The following is a 17,116-nucleotide window of genomic DNA, read 5'->3' as shown; positions in this document are numbered from 1 at the left end:
TCACTTCACCTATTCAACCGTTTTGGGTCGGCGGGCCCTTCAACCCACCTGGGGGTCGACAGAAGTCCGCCTGGAGTTGCAGAGGGAGGAAGGAGCTTCTGATAGATCTGTGGTTTTTATTATTACACCTTTAAACTCTATGTCTGTTTTATTTGGATATGCAAAAGTGATTACATTATTTTCACTTTGTAATTTGATCCCTATTTCATTCAGTTTGAGAGATTTCACAGTTTTTCAAGTTCACCGGTAAGATTCAGATCCAAACTTCGACAAGTGGAAAAGTTTGTCCGTGTGGATCAATTCAGGCCGTTTCTGTTGGAAGCTTCTTTCCTGCTGATGCAGCAGAGTGAGCGTCTGGGTGAGCACTGATGTAAGTGGCTGAGCTGCCAGTGGAAAATCAGAGATTTTCGGTTCATTAAGAAGCGAATGGAAACTTTAAATTCCTGCTGTCTCAGCTTCGTTCCATTGGCAAACAGGTATCCAGACAACAAGCTCTGTCTCCTCCCTGCGCCAGGAATCATTTTCATCAGACACTGTGAGCCCCCCGAGTTTAAGACTCTGCTCTTTATTTGAGAATTAATATTTATTATATGAAGCAGTTCCCTTGTCCTATGATTTTATCCATGTTATTGTCCTCTTGCACCTTCTCCATTTGTTTCAAGGAATGTCACAGTATCAGTTTGTTCTTGTTTTGGCCTCAGTCTCTGACTTTTCCCTGGCTCCTCTCAGTCTGTTGAGACTTTCTTGTGATAACAGGCTGGATAAATAAAATAAAATGACCTTGACCATGTGGCACTACACCAGAGGTTCTCACCCTTCAATGGCCAAACAAAGCAACGTGTGTGTTTGACCTCATTGTGAGAAACCTACTGTTTTATCTTCTTCTTTAATTTCATGATCGCCACATTCATTTTGTGATGAAGTCAAATGTGTTAAAAGATTGAGTTTTCAGGCTGGCATGAAAGGTCAGAGGTCAAATTCAACAGCTAGACGTCACCTTTGCAGAGGATTAAATGAATTAAGGTACAGGTACTGTTTTAGTCGCAGTGTGTTTCCTTATTAAATCATAAAGTCAAAAACTTCAAATCAGTATATCTCATTTTTGGAATAAATGTTTATATTTAAACCTTGGATTCTTGACCCAGTTTCCTTCTGCTAACGTCCACGCTAAGAAAAAATGAAACATGTACATTTAGACAAGGATCTTTGACCCACTTGTTTTCCTTTGCACTTGTTGGTTAGTGTCTGGCCACTTGAGCCTATGTGACGAAGATAGAAAAGCCACAACCACGTAATTACTGAGCACTATGGGTGTTTCCTAACCAGCAAACCAGAATATCCTCTTTCTTTCTAAGCTGTATATCACTGTGACACCTCAGAGGAGTTGATATTAATATGGCACTTCTTGTTTTTTCTTACTCTGCTCCTGATGCTGACATCTGACTTTTCTATGGCAGAAAAACACTTATTTTGTGCAGGTTTCCAGTTTAAGAGTCAACAACATGTTACAGAAATAGATATAATAGCAACACTTGACTTTAACACCACCTGAGGACTGGTTTATACAGTTAAATAACATTGTAGTTGTCTGTAAATATAAGTGTTATCATATGAACATGTGTTGAAGCTGCAGTATAAATAAAGAAAAGTTGCAAAAAATATATAAATTGTCTTAATTAGAGATTTATTCAATGTTTAAATATTTCTCAAAGCAACAATTTAAAAGGGACTTGTGAGTGTTGATTCTAAGAAAATAAAATGTTACCAAGAACGTGAACATTTAGAGTATGATGTTCACACATTTGGATAAATTAACGTGTTCAGATATTAGCCATTATATATTTTTCTTTTGAAACGATAAACAGACTGCGACTGCACAAAAACATAAAAACCGATGATGTGTAACTTGAGTTTATTTGGTAGATTTATTACATTCACTGCTGAACCAACAGCATTCTGAACCTTAGACGACTCACATCCCAAACACACCGTATGCAAATGGAGGAATGAAAAAACGAAGGTGCAAACATTTCCCCTAAGTAATCTAAGTAAATATGGGGCTTGTTCTTATCAGATGATAAAATGTTCAAAATACAGGAATTGAACTAACAAAGTTAATAAACACAATATACAAAGGAACCGATTTCAGTGGTGTTCAATAACACAACACAAAGAGAACAGGTCAGTGATGCAAAGGATATTTCTGCAGTGTCAGTGGTTAGTTTATATAGATTTAGATAATAAAATCCCCCAAAATAAAAATAAAAAAGTAAATATTCTAAAAAAGTAAATGAAGTAGAAATTCTTTCAGGTAGAAGTATCACACGCTGAAGATGTGACACAACCAGAGCTGTGAAAGGCTTCTGCACGTAAACAGAGTGTTTCCGTCACAACGCCTCGGAATGTAAATAAAGTGTCATGGGTGCCATGTTGTTTGAGGCCTTTTGCTTTCTTGTGCTTTCCTGCAGCCAGTTATGAGGTTTACTATTTTTCTCTTAGACTCTAAGTTCTTCTGTTAGAGTCTGTGTGAACGTCAGGAGCCATTTTCTCTCTTGGTTTGAGTGAATGTGAGTCTGAGTGTCCGCAGGAGGGTGAGGTCACTGCTTATCACTACAAAACATGATCTGTGGACGACAGATGGATTCTTGTTTCCCAAGATATCCCCCTGTAACAAAACAGCTAATCCTCCTGAACTTTACGACTACGGTATTAAATACAATCATCTAAAAATAGAATCTCTTAGCTTCGATATTGTCAAATTTCAAAATCCACAACTTTCATACCAAGAGAGGAATCTAGAACATAAGTCACGAGAGGTGAGTTCTGTAGAGAAGGAAGCAAAGTACAACTATAAGAGATCAGGAAGTAAAAAAAATAAGAACTGGTGGTTTCTGCATCTCATCTCTGCAAGAAACAAATATCAAACATTCTTAGAAAAGGAGAAAGATTAACTTACAAAGACGATTTAAGGCACATACTGTGTAATATGAGAGGCAGCAATACACTCAGTGATTACATCTGTGCAAACATCAAGAAACTGGAGTGACTTGAGAGTTTTAGGAGCATCTGAAACTTTAAGAGGAGTGAACGCAGACGAAAAAGTTATTGTGCTCCTCCCAGTAGTGGAGATCATCGCTGAAGCTCCAGGAGCAGGCCAGGTCCTTGCTGGTTCTCACCGTGTGGACCATGCAGTCGCCGGGTAGCTGCTCAAACAGGGACTCAGCTACACTCTTCACCGTGACCTTCTTCTGACTCTCGATCAGCTGCTGGATGTGACTCCCGTCCACAGGCTCAGACGAGGAGCTGTAGGACACCCAGACGTTGAGTTTCTCATCCGATGAAGGGACCTGGAAGCGACTCTTCCCTGTCGGGCAGTGGAAAACCTTCTTCTTCTGGACGAACATGCCCGAAGGCGACTTGAACACACGCACGGACCAGCCGACCCAGTCGTACTTCTTCTTCAGGTTCTCTATGATAGCATCAGCTAACTGCTGACTGGTTAGGTGCGACTCGTCTCTCACGAGTCGACGGGAATCCAGCTCGGCCTGTTTGGGGAAGCTGACGATGCAGTCCTCGATCACAGCGTTCATTTTAACTTGGATGGTGTTCATCTTCTCGCCCCAGGTTTTCAGGAGTGCATCATCCTCGTCGTACCCCTTCAGAGCGGCGTGGCCCAACAGAGCGATGAGTCCGATGCAGAACAGCTTCTTGAGTCTGGCGCAGAAGTCCTCCACCGGCCGGCGACTTTTCTCCTCGTAGTTCAGGGTGATCTCCAGCACCGATTCCCCGGAGAAGTTATCTCCCGTCACCACGTTGAAGAGGGTGTTCAGGTTTTTGTCGCCCCCCGTTTTGGCAAAATGATCCAGGAATAGCTTCTTCTTGACTTCTCTGAACTTGGGTTTGGCGTTCAGGATGTCCATGTACTTCCTGAACTGGTTGGTGATGTTCTCCTCCAGTGAGAAATACGCAATATCCATGCCGCTCTTCTTGATCTCATCGTTGATCCGCTTAATCTCCTCGGACACCACATCCAGACGCTCCCGAACTTTCTGAAACTGCTCCTTCATGAACTCGGCCTCTTTGCTCTCCACATTGTCCAGAGCTAGTTTGACAATCGGAGCGGCGATGGAGAAAATGGGGAAGAGGTCGCCCGCGATACTGGCCACCACTTCGGCTCCTTGCTCAAACACCTCCATCACAGTCTCCACCATGTCCTTCCTCTCTGCTACTAGCTTCTGTAGCTGGTTTGCCATCTTTGCTGATGTTGTTCCAAGCTGATTCTGACAAGGACAAACATGGGTGGTTAGAAATAGTTGATCCAGGCAGAGAAATACAGCCGGGGATGAATAAAAAGAGGCGATAGGAGTGACACAAACAAATGTTGGGTTTATTAGATTCACTTACAGTTCTGTGGCAGTGCTGTCGGACTGTGGCTCTCTCTCCTGCTCCTCTCCCCACACGGTGAAAACTGATAAGAAAAGAGAGAAAGAGCCGAGTGAGCTGCTGGTCACACCCAGTGAGCAATGAGTCAACAATGCCAAGGGAGTTCAGCAGTGACGGAGACGCAGTGTGGGTTTAACTGTTTCACTAAAAGGCTCAAGAAAGTTCAAAGTTTATAAAGTTTCTGGAATATTAGGAAACATTGAGGAGCTTCAATACCAAACCTAACCAGGACTACTACTAAAATACATCATATGGTCAAATAATATACTGTAAAATGGGAAAGTATGTCAACAAGAAACCTTTAAAGGTTCAGTGTGTAGAATTTGGTGACATCTAGTGGCGAAGTTGCATGTAGCAGCTCACCTCACCCTCCCCTTCCACACATGAAAGACAGCCTGTGGTAGCCGTCTGTCGTCATAAAACTCAGAAGGTGTTTCTTTGTCAAGTTTGAGCTACTGGGAAAAACATGGCGGCCTCCGTAGAGAGGATCAGCTGCTGATGTAAATATAACGAATTTAAATATAAAGTACTTAAACATAAAAGGCCCCGTTCTAGAGTGAAGAAAACAACAACTTGTACAATTCAGATGAAACACACAAGTTAAAACGTCACAAGTATTATTTCATATTCAATTTCATATGCAAGCAGATCCCTTTCACTCCCAAAATGACAAACTACTCCTTCAACTTTGAGCCAAACCAGACGAGAGGTCCTCAAATCGTAGTAATGACGCATAAATAATCAGTATTCTGTCATGCTCGGTGATGTCAGTAACTTCCCATCTTGCACTTTGTCACCATAAATACAAGCTGTGCACATGACTTGGAAAATCTAACCCAGTCACTGAGAGTAGGAACAGATGATTTCTCAGGCATGTTCAGACAAGTCCTTCTAAAAAACTGGCAATGAGTTATTTGGGTGGAATTATTGACAATCTGGTCACTGGGCCTCACAGAGTCAGATCATATTTCATTGCTGTTATGAACCTCCTCCCTTGTTAATGTTTACATCATGTTCAGGTTTCTGAGGCAGGAGCTGCAGCAGCACAGTTCTCTCTCTCCAGCCTCAGTCGATACGAAGGCAGCGGGCGTGGGAGGTGATAAAGTGGACGCGGTGAAACCTGCTGGGCAAGGGTGCGTTTTACACTGGAACTCAGCAAGTTACCAGGAAAACAAGAGAATGGAAAGTAACCCGTCAGCTGGTTTGTTCCTTCTGCTGAGGTCTGCTCAGTCCCGGGGGGGGGGGGGGGGGTTATCTGGCTACATGGGGGGGAGATAAGAACTGTTCCTCCGTCTGATACATCGCACACATCTGCAGCCGCGACGGATTCCATAACTGTGATTACATTTCAACATCTCAGACCAAAGATGAATCACCTTCCTTCTTCAAATTAAAACAGTTTGATATCTTGTGAAATGCGGTGATAGACTTACTTATTGCATAACTCATTTGAGTGTACAGTAAAAAGCTTAGTTCATAACCTGACTCAGTCCACCGGCGTCACAATCTGTCAACAACCACCTCTAAAATCAACTAACTGACATATTATGTCTCGATCTTTTAATCTGCAACAAAAACCAAAGTGTAAATTCAGCATTCAGTTCTGTGCTTGTGAAACAAAGAATATCCAGCATGTGATTCAATGAGCTTCAGAGGAGCTGTCAGGTTTAAATCCTTCAACATAGCCAGGCTAGCAGTTCCCCCCTGTTTCCAGTCTTTATGCTAAGCTACAAATGCAGCTTCATTCAGACTTAAATAAACTATTTCTTTATGTTATTTCAACATCAACAACTGAGATCTGAAATGACAGCGAGCTGTGGTTTGTGAGATGAAAGATGCAAAATGCTTGAATAATTTCCTTGTAAGATTTGACAACAGACACAACAAAGCACACGAGATTCCAGTAGGATGTCAGAGCATTGACAGTTACTGCATCTTATTTGATTTGACCGTGATAAAACTGTGATTCCTGTTTTCCACTCATCTGTTCTCTCTCTCTCTCTCTCTCTCTCTCTCTCATCCTCCCAGGGGTTGTGGAGCTGCTGCAGTCTTAAGTGCATGTGAGGCACCTTTACACAGTTAGTTCAAACATAAAAGTGCTCTGAGAAATCACATTTTCAGAGACAAGGCGCTGCAGAAACTGACGGAACAGAGACTATTGATAATCACAGGCAGCACAGAATTTCACTTGTATGTCCATTAATATTCAGACGTAGTGGAAATACACATTATACTGTAAAAAGTACAATTCCGACAGACTTTTACTTATTCCCATTGTGTGGTATTACGTATTCCCCACTAGAAGACGCGTTACAGATAAAAAATACATATTATAATCAAATAAAATACAAACAATATTTAAAGGTTAAACCACTGTCAATAAAGCAATTGTCTCGATGGGACCCTTTGACACACTTGTGAGCAATTGTACTAAAAACTGTCATTTCCACTCTAGTTATTCTCCGTTAAATAACTGTGTAAGATCACGTTTACCAAAGCCTCTAGTTTATAAGAATGCAAACAAACAAAATAGAGAACAAACCTATTTAAGCTTTCAAATAAGCAAGTTCTAAGTAATTCCATCCTGAGCAGTAGAACCGCAGTAGCTTAATTTTTTATATTTTATGTACATGTTGCTGATAATACATTTGTTCTTTTATATTAGTGACATGTCATATTTGATGGTTATTTGATGGTATTGGTAGTACAAGTAATAATCAAAAACTGTTAATATACCAGTGTATGAGATGCAATGATCTCAGGTAACATGTTCCCTTATAGGCATTTTATAAATACTACTTCCTCTCACAGAATTCGGATTAAAAGCAATAATGAAACCAGTCTGAACACATCAGGTGCTGGGAACCACTTGGCTCTGGACAGATTCTAACCAGTTCCAGTTCTTCCTCTGAACACAAACACGAGCTGCGTCCCTCCCTGAGTCAGCTGACTCTCCCTCAGCCAGTGTGGCCACAGAGAGAGAGAGAGAGAGAGAGCGAGCAACCCTCTCCCACGTTAATGCGTCTGTTAATGGAGAACATATCGATCCCACACAGAACAAGGCCCCTAATTGTATCATGTCCTCCAGCCGGAGCCCAGAGAAGCAAACAAACATGGCACGTTAACACCACAGATCGAGCTTTGGTTACCCGCACGTGCACAACGCCTTAAAAGTTGGACGCTTCCTGGAAAAAGTGAAGCGGATCTGGCAACCAACGCCCCGCAGCGAGAGAAACACTTCAAAGTTTAAACTGCATTAACAAAATGTTGCAGATTCATCCAATCACCTGTTTCACGTTGTTACACGAAGCTGCTTTTATGACACGTGGGAGTAAGTTGGGAGTTTTAAAGGCTCGTGCGTAAAAGAGGCTAAAAGACGCACGGTTATGTAAACGAGCCACTCGCGTAAAGTGGATGAAAGTGAAGCGAACATTCCCCCCCTTAACGTGTCCCGTCGTTACTTCGCAGTTACTCGACGCGTCCCGGTTCACTTTGAGAGGTTTAGTTCAGACTCACCTTGAAGAGTTTGCGGAAGAAGAAGTTCAGAGACACTTCCAGAGAGTTTCTTTCTCCTCCTATTGGTCATGTGGCTCCTCGCGTTACAGAGCAGAGTCACACCCAGTCAAACAGAACACACACACACACACAAACACACACACACACACAAAAACGTGGGCGGTGGATGGAAAACAGTCGTGTGAGTATAACAGGTTGTTGCTGTAGCGGTTATTCATTCTGAGGAAACCTCCACCCTTTTGATAAACACGGACATGTTGGCTGAAATCCAGAAGTGGCTGTTAAATAACCATTGAAGACAGAAGCATTCATATTGGTTGTTTATTGCAAATCAAAGTGAAACATACATAAGTGTCTCGGTAAAGATTGTGGACCAAAGATTTCCCCCGCAGAACTATATTGCACCAAAAGCAGCGACAAATAACGAAAAATATTGGATATCGGATAATTTTACTTATTAAATACACATTTGTATCCAGGAGTGGTCACTTGTGTGATACACCTGGAGGTATTAAATGGATTAAGGGATAACAGGTACCGTAGATATGAAAGCTGGCAGACTAATATGGTCATATTGCCCACCCCTGGTCATATCTGATCTTTATTTGGTTCATTACACTTAAAGGTAAGATCGGTTTCTTATATATCTAAATCTTCTTCACGTCCCAACAGTCATCAATTAAAAATGACATGACCGATCATTTCATGTCGTCAGTCAGTGCACGTTCATTTGTTCTGTAGCTTTGACAAGAAGGGGGGGGGGGGGCGATTTATTGGTTGAATAATTTCCAGAATAACCAACCCGAACTTTAAGAGAAGTATGGCCCCCGAAACTTCTATAACACCCTGAAGCTGCTGTATCATCAAGCAGAGGAAAGATTTACACTGTTTGTAGAAGAATAAAATTCCAAGTGAGCAGACAGAGCAGATTATACATCAACACAGACAATATTTACTAAACTAAATGTCTTTATCTGATTGATCTGATTTCCGGGACATTCATGAATGTATTTGTAGCTTGATTCTTCGTGTATGCAGCTACAGTTTGTGTGTATTTTGTTTTGTTTTGTTCATCTACTCAGGGTGGATACACAGGTAGGCTCTCTTGTCTTTTCCAAAGTAGTAACAATCCTCAGGGAAGTTGTTGCTCTCCACCACCTCCTTGTAATGGCTGACCGCGTGGACCAGGCAGTTGGGTAAGCTCTTGTGCAAAGTCAGAGCCACCGTCATCATGTTCCCCTTCATCTTCTGCACCTCCAGCTGCTCCTGGATCTGTCTCTTGTTGAAGGGCTTGGGGTCGACACAGAAGGAGACCACCACTTTGAGTTTGTTCTTGGTCAAAACGTCAAACCAGTTGGCGCCTCCGCTGCCGTGGTACTTCTTTCCTGCCAGCCAGTTGAAAAAGAACACGCGCTCCTTGTCGCTGAAGGCCCTGATGGACCAGTTCACCCAGTCGTACTTCTTAACAAGTGAAGCCAGGAGGGATTTGGTCAACCCGGCGTCAACAGGGCCGGAATGCTCCTGAAGCTGGTGCTCCATGTCCATCTTGGCTTGCTCTGCAAAGTTCTGTGTACAGTCTTCCACTGCGGCTTTCATTAGGTTCTCCACGTCCTCCATGCGTCCCTGCCACTTCTTCACCATGTCCTCGCCCACTGCCCCTTCCTTGAGGGCAGCATGGCCCATGACGGCGATAATGCCCACTACAAAGAGCTTCTTCAGGCGGGCACAGAAGTCCTCAACTGCTCGTCTGCTTCTCTGCTCTGTGGCGACCACTGTGTCCAGCAGAGGGTCTCCTGAGGTGTTCTCCCCGGTGACGGAATTGTAAAGCGAGTCCAAGTTCCAGTCGCCCTCTGTGTTCTCGTAATGGCTGAGGAACTTCTCCATCTTCTTCTCCCGGAACTTCGGCTTGGCGTTGACGAAGTCCTGGAACTTTTCGTACTGGCTGAGCATCTGGGCCTCCCGGTCAAAGTTCTGCTTGTTCATCGACGTCTTCTGCAGCTCCAGGGCAATTTGATCGATCTCATCTTGGATTCCCTCGAGTTGCTGGTTGACGATTTCAAATTGCTGGGTCAGGTAGCGAGCCTCTTTGCCATCCGGGTTGCTGAGAAGCTCGGCCGAAGCCACGAACACGGCCTCCAGCACGGGATGAAGCTGGCCCACGGTGGAAGCCAGCACCTCGGAGGCCTGCCCCATGATCTCCACACCTTTCTCAATCTTGTCCCTGTTCTGGACGAGCCAATCTGCCACACTGTTCATCTTTGCACTAGGATTTTATCACGCTAACTAAGCTAATATGATTTCCACAGCCAGAGACCTTGGTGGTTCCTGAAAGTAGAAGAAACACGACACCCTTGTAAAGTTCATGACAGCGTGACTTTATGGCATTTCACAGAAAATACGGCTCTTGTTTTGGTTTTGGTTAGATTTGGCAAAGCAAGAAATCCATCAGCTGATATGAAGTCATTCTTTTTCTCACAGGACATTTTTCCTGACAAACAAAATCCTACAATGGAGCCGGCAGCAGGTCATGTCAGCACATGTAGGCATCGAGTTGCATGCCGCACCCTCAGAGCCGCAGCTAATGACAGGGACTCAGTCTTTTAAACCTTGGTGGCATTGACAAAATAAAAAAAGGAACTCATTGAGATACACAAACAAGGCACATATGGATGGCAGCTCAGAACAAATATCAAACATGGTTTGTGTGCTCATGAATTATGACGCGAGGTCTTGTGCAACGTTGCAGCACTGGCCCTCCTGGGTGTCATTATCTCACTGGTCTAACAATAGCAAACACACAAAACTAACACAGATGTTCACAACATGGGAAATAAAAGGAGAGGGGATTTACGCTGGTAACGGTAATATGCTATCTGGTGTAAAATATGACCTAACTGGTTTCTCCCGTTCCCTGGAGTCCATATCCAGTTGAGAAAAAGGCACACCCAGGGCTGAGGAGAAAATCCCAACCACTGCACTTGTTCAATAACGCAATCGCACTCTTCCCTCCTCATTACAGCCTCGACGTAATTAAAACCATTATAGAGATATCGGGTTTTTAAAGGTTTCCGTGAGAAAAAGATACAAATGCAGATTAGTTAAAGAAAATAGGCTCAGCAGTAGTTGCTGCAGTGATGAGATCAGTGGTGTCATTTTACAGCGTTTCCTATAACCGCACTAATTAGATTTACTTAATTCAGTCACATGTCATCAGTGTGTGTGTTTTTAACACATTTCTGTGTGAACCAGCTCACGAAAATAACACTCAAGGACACAATAAAAAAATTGAAGGTGCAATTACATAACAGACTGAAATCCCGTTCTGACAAAAAATTTCTTAAAAACCAATTAAAGGAAAAATACTTACTGAGTAATTATCTTGCTTTGTGTTTGGAAATATCTTCTAAAGTTTTTCTTCTTTTTAACACAAATAGTAAAATTCGTTTTTGTGAGAGGAGAAAAGAAAAAAGGCGAGTCCCACACGAACAGTTGATCAAACACTGGTCTCCTCTTTCACCGTGAGACACTTTGCTACGGAGCTCCAGAGCTTTAATGGAGACCACGTACGTGCGTCTGTAGCAAAACCACATCCCCCAGAGGACTCATCCCCCCCCCCCCCCTCAGACCTTTCACTGGAACCAGGGCCGTGTATTCAACAGCAGAGAATTTCAACTTTTATGGAAAGATCAAGGATAAAATCAACGAATATAATAAAGGCCACGTTCAATAATGGAGAGAAAAGCTGAACAAACAATTCTAATTAAATTTTCTTTCTTTCTTTCTTTCTTTCTCTTTCCTTCTTTCTAATTTTTTTCTTTCTTTCTTCCTTCCTTCTTTTCTTTTTTTCCTAATTTGTAGAACATCACAAATGGATGGTAAATTGGTGAAGTAGATGATGGGGATGCAGAATCAAGAACTAGAGCAAAAGAAGATCAAACTCACCTTTCTAGTTAAATATCCAGTGGGATAGAGTCCAGTTATCCAGTAGTCCAGCTGTGCCTGTGAGCACCAGCCTCTTTGGGATGTATATATAGTCTCTCTCTCTCTCTCTCTCTCTCTCTCTCTCTCTCTCTCTCTCTCTCTCTCTCTCTCCAAGTATTCCTCTGTGTCTCTCTCTCTCTGTCTCTCTCTCTGTCTCTCTCTCTCTCGCTCGTCACTCCCCCTTTTGGAACTCCTCCATCCCGTTCCAGCATTCCTCAGAAACCCACTCAGAGGGATGAGGGGCCGGCACTGACACAGATAACATCCTGTAAACACCCCCCATGCAGGGACACCATGCACCCTGGGAAAAAAAACTAAATTGTTGCTAGTTTTTTGTGCATGTGCAAGTATGCATGTGTGTGTGTGTGTGTGTGTGTGTGTTGGAGAAAGAGAGACAAAGAGAGTGAGAGTGTAAAAAGGAGACCAGTCACAGTGGGGCTCAGCGAAGTGGCCCATCAGGACAAAACCCCTCTTGTTGTGGCTTGGACGAGGTTCCCATGGTGACTGCACTGGTTCCAGTGACTGTGGCAGAGTTCAGCTCCCTGGGTTCGGAGCACGTTAGCACCCGAAGCAACAAAAACACAAAATACATCATGCACGACGGTTCAAGGCTGAATAATCCTTTTAATTAGTGATGGAAGGCGATTGGCTGCTGGAGTCAACAGGGAGGACGTTCACCCTGCAGGGGCCGAGCTCTCAGAATCCGTCCGTCACAGACTGAAAGACGCTCTGTGTTTCTGAGCACACGCCATGACAGCACACACAGACACACACACACACACACAGCTCCATGTCACTGTCAGCCCAGCACAGATAGGCGGGAACAGGAAGAGGAGGGAAGGATGTCTGCAGTGAGTTGATGCCGGTCAGCCGGGTGGAAGAGGGTTTGGCGAGCTCGTCAAACCACCACCCGCCTCGCTCCGGTGGCGTCCCACTGTCAGATCTCACACTTAACGCACCATCAGAAAGCAAAGAGTTCAGCTTTCGCAGGGACTCCACAGTATGTGGCGTGATGGGTGGTACACGCTGATGCTGGAACACACACACACACACATACACAGAGTCAAGGCCTGAGCTGGATGACCTCACTTGCTCCCTCCGAGTGTTGTGCCGGGTGTTTGTTTCCCAGACAGAATCCCTCTAAAGAGCTGAATTTTTGCTGCCAAAGAAAAAACACAATTGCACAACACTCACATGCAGCGTCCCGACATTTGGAGCCTGAGACGTCGGCCTGTTTAAGAGGCTCTGGCTGCAGCGTCGATGGAAAGTGTTGGATCCGTAGAGACGCTTTGCCTTTGTTGTCTGTGGCTGTGTGGGCTCACCAGGTGGAAACATAGCTGAACTTTTTGAGATAATGACAGCCAGCTGAGGGGGGACTGGCAGGAAGCGTTGTGTGCATATCAACCGGACATGGTTGCAAAGCTAACTGCAGGGAATCTCTCTCATGATTCATAATCTGGGGTCGTTTTATGTAAATTTTTTGTTTTGGTTGCTGTTTTCTTCCTGAAACTGTGAAAGGTCTCGTGATTGTTGTCTCTTACGTTGAGTCGTACCGAGCACCGGTCGCCTATTAATTCAAAAGTTTCATAATATTCAACTTAGCGCTTTTCAAAATCGCACCAAATTCGACCCTTCACTTCCTTGGGCCCTTGACAATACACAGGCCAAATTTGGAAGCCGATCAAATTAGTCATTCTCAAGTTTTCTGGAATAAGTAGATAGAGTTGATACTCATGTTTACAGTTTCAGGAGATATGATCCCACCAATATCCCCAAAACATAAATATATGCATCATAAAAATCTAATTTTCATTTGTGCTGATTATCATATAAACATAGTGAACATTTTCAATCACTAGGTTGCTTTGTGTCTTTATGGTAAATTTCTATTTTATTCAAAAGACGAAAATACAAAATGTAATTACTTTATTCATACATTTATTTGATTTTTTCATTGCTGTTTTCTCTCTGATGATAACAAACCTAATGACAAGATCCAGCCCCAGAGGTCGAGCTCTCTCTTGTTTGTCTGGATCAATGGTAAATGACTTCCTCGTCCAAGGAAGCTATATTGACCTCATCTTATCTTCTTGACCTTGTCCGATGGCAAACGCTTCCTCCTCGCCACAAGATGTCTCCTCAGCTCACAGGAAAAGCCCCCGGTGGCTCATCGCGGGGCAGAAGATACACAGTGTTTTCTGGAAACAGCGGCTCGGTGGTGTGTGAGAACATCAATAGCACTATACCAGAGAGCATTAGAGAGAGATGAACGATCATAAGACAGAAACTCAAACAGGCAGATAAAGACGCTAAGCCTGAAATACAAGGCTTCATTTTGGCAGAGCTTTAAACAGAGCTCTGCAAAATGTTAATGACCTGCTCAAGCCCGGACCCGGTGCCAATTTATCCTGCTTACTGTTGCACAAACTGCACAAAACTGCACAACCTTATTGGTTTTGTCTCGTGTACTACATGCCCACTGACAGTTTCTCTCCTGTCCTGTGCATCCCACACAGCACCGGAGGAGAGCTGTGTGAATAGAAAGTCGTTTGTGGGAACGGTGGGATTTAGCACCCGTCACGCCGGATTTGGCCGGCTCCCATGGGAAAGTAAGTGTGGGCAGGACTAACAGGTGTGGTGGAGGCACCTGAGCTGTAACACCGCTCCCGGTGTAATGGAAGCTTGGTTGTGGGATGTCTCCAGAGGCAGACAGAAAGTTGGTCCGTGTCCAGATCATTAACATTTCCCTGGAAACTGCAGGTATTTGAATGGAGGGAGAGGATGTATTTAAATTTGTGCTCAAGCAGAGAAATCCTGATGAGCTGCTGAGGTGCAAACTGCTGAAATAGCATCTGTCCTCTGTGTGATTTAAAAATCTCATTTCCAGCTGGCTAGAGAAACATAATCCATGTAAAATGATTTGAGGTTATAGAGTAAAACATTAACTTTTGCTTACTGCAAGTATTTCATGATTACTTTCCTGCAGCCGAAGACGGAAGTTAAAACCTTAATATTCCAGCGTGCTCACATAAATAAGTGTTAAATAAATCTTTCACACGATATCAGCATCAAACCAACAAGAAACAACGTGAATGAATGAAGCAAAGAATGAACTGTTTACACCTGGAGTCAGGACGGGATGTGTCAGGAGTCATGAGTCATGAGTTTGGTCCAGGGGAAATCTCCAGGTTGTAAATCCGGGTTTCCAGACATTCAGGAAGAAACATGTTGAACCTCTGGAGGCTTCTCTACTGACCCTGCTGGCCGGCTGCGGTATAGGTCATAAGCTCCACCTCATCCATGTTAGTAGACAAGACATGGGCCAGATTTAAAGACCTTATAGGTACTTCTCACACTGATGTTTGTTCAAGTGACTCGCGAGAGGTTGAACATGTTTTATTAAAATCTCATTATTGCAGCTTCACTTCACTGTTGCTAATCTGTAATCTGGGGGAAAAACGAATTTTGTCATAAAGCAAAGTACATTTAAAAATGTTATTGAAGGAAGAAAAGTTCATCAAAGTTATTAGAATGAATCTTCATGGGGTTGTGAATGATCAACAGAAGTCTGTGCAACATTTCCTGCCAGTCCATCCAGTAATTGTAGAGATTTTTAGTCTCCACACCCAGATTGAAAATTGTCACTTCCTCTTCGTCTCTAAATTCCTCCTTTGAGTAATTCTAGAGATGATGTCAACAGATGTTTTCTCACGGGAACGCCTCTGGTTTTGGTTTGAAGGTGCTTTCAGTCTGAGTAACTCTGGGCTTCCCGCTCCGCTCTCCAGATGTTTCCAGGTCACAGTGAACCGGGTGTTCGGCGACACACCAGCAGAGAGGGCAGGGACAGAGGGAAAGTGCTTCCTCAGCAAGTCTCATGGGCAGTTTTGTGGAAAATATAAGTGACAGAGCTTCTATCAGCTCCTCGTTGATGATTGTTCACTGCTTATCTTATTCTGTAACTTGAGCAGTGGGTATAAAGTCCCAATGAGATCAGGTTTTACCTTAATTAAAGACTTTTAAAAGCTAATCCACATTTATTTCAACTGTTATTAAATTTACAGTATCCTGATCCACCTTTGGTCACTTATCGCCGCCTTGCCCTCTTTTTTTATTGAGCCGCCGTGTACAGTTTGCTCATGATCCACATCACCACCGACCTTTGACCGGTCTGAGTCACGCAGCAACGATCTGTATGCACAACAGGGACTCCGGCAGCCAAGAGGCCGACAGTCGGACTCGCCACGAGCCCATCTGTCACTCAAGAGGATCAATATTAACTCGAGACAGATCTGAGGAAACAGATAAAGGCTTCGGAGGCTGGGAGGAGGTGGCTTATTGATCGCAGGCGGATTCCCCCCCCCCCCCCCCCCCCCCCCCCCGAGTCCTACTCTGCCCTTACACCAGTGAGTCAAACCACCTTCAAGCTCCACGTGAATTGGAAACCCAATTACTCATGCTGGCAGACATTTGGGTTTAATCATATTCTTGTACTTCTGATTTACCGAAAGCCTCCAAGAAGGACGTGCATCTTCTACGATGGCTCTGAAAGGCACATCACAAAACACAACGAATCACAAAACACAAAAGCATTAACATCTAGTGGAAAAGATGAGTATCTACCATAGACAAGGCTTGTCTGGGATTTGTCTAAATCAGGGGCTATAAAGGGGCCACAATTTAAACACTGCTTGATTCAGTGAGGTGCACATTGTGTACAATTAGAAATAAAAAAAATTAAAAAAACATTATCACTTTTTGTTAGTATTGCTTGTAAGTGAGTAGTTAAAAAAATAAGGGTCCTAATATGACAGCTGCACTTGAGGGACCAATCAGATTTGCGCTGGGGCCAGTGCCCCCTGGCCCTGCCTTTGGATCCGCCCCTGATGGGTGCATGGTTGGGTAAACGTTGACAAAACCTATTTATGTTGTTTAGTGATTTCATTTTGTGTTTTCTTTCATTTGACTTCGTGTTTTGTGATCTGTTTCCGTTGTGAATTGCACTTCAGGGCCACTGTTATCTTCTGAGACACACACTGATGTCACAAAATGTAATTGGATGAATTAATGGAAGGCTTCTTACTACTCTTAACATAATATAACATAATTTTATTGCCACAATAAAACTGGTTGGTTTTTAATGTTTTCACCATTACATGCTCCTGGTTTTCCCCTCATG

The 17,116-nt window shown here is 43.5% G+C and overlaps 1 protein-coding gene across 5 annotated transcripts; it reads right to left on the bottom strand.

Moving 5' to 3' along the window:
• Positions 1-1,895: 1,895 nt before the first annotated feature.
• Positions 1,896-12,057, bottom strand: LOC128448943 (protein rapunzel). Of its 5 annotated transcripts, none has more exons than XM_053431828.1 (3): positions 11,902-11,997; positions 4,405-4,468; positions 1,896-4,280 (listed from the first exon to the last, which is right to left on the bottom strand). In XM_053431828.1, the coding sequence occupies exon 3, from the start codon at positions 4,251-4,253 to the stop codon at positions 3,075-3,077; it is 1,179 nt and encodes a 392-aa protein (XP_053287803.1). In that variant the 5' UTR covers positions 4,254-4,280; positions 4,405-4,468; positions 11,902-11,997; the 3' UTR covers positions 1,896-3,074. The 5 variants fall into 5 exon arrangements, with proteins under 5 accessions (XP_053287803.1, XP_053287802.1, XP_053287804.1 ...); XM_053431827.1 differs by lacking the exon at positions 11,902-11,997 and adding an exon at positions 7,960-8,118; XM_053431829.1 differs by lacking the exon at positions 11,902-11,997 and adding an exon at positions 7,731-7,876.
• Positions 12,058-17,116: the final 5,059 nt, after the last annotated feature.

The sequence above is a fragment of the Pleuronectes platessa genome, chromosome 10, assembly GCF_947347685.1.
Source record: "Pleuronectes platessa chromosome 10, fPlePla1.1, whole genome shotgun sequence".
Lineage (NCBI taxonomy): Eukaryota > Metazoa > Chordata > Actinopteri > Pleuronectiformes > Pleuronectidae > Pleuronectes > Pleuronectes platessa.
The sequence above is the reverse complement of the archived record's forward strand: the minus strand, read 5'-3'. Positions and strand labels throughout refer to the sequence as shown.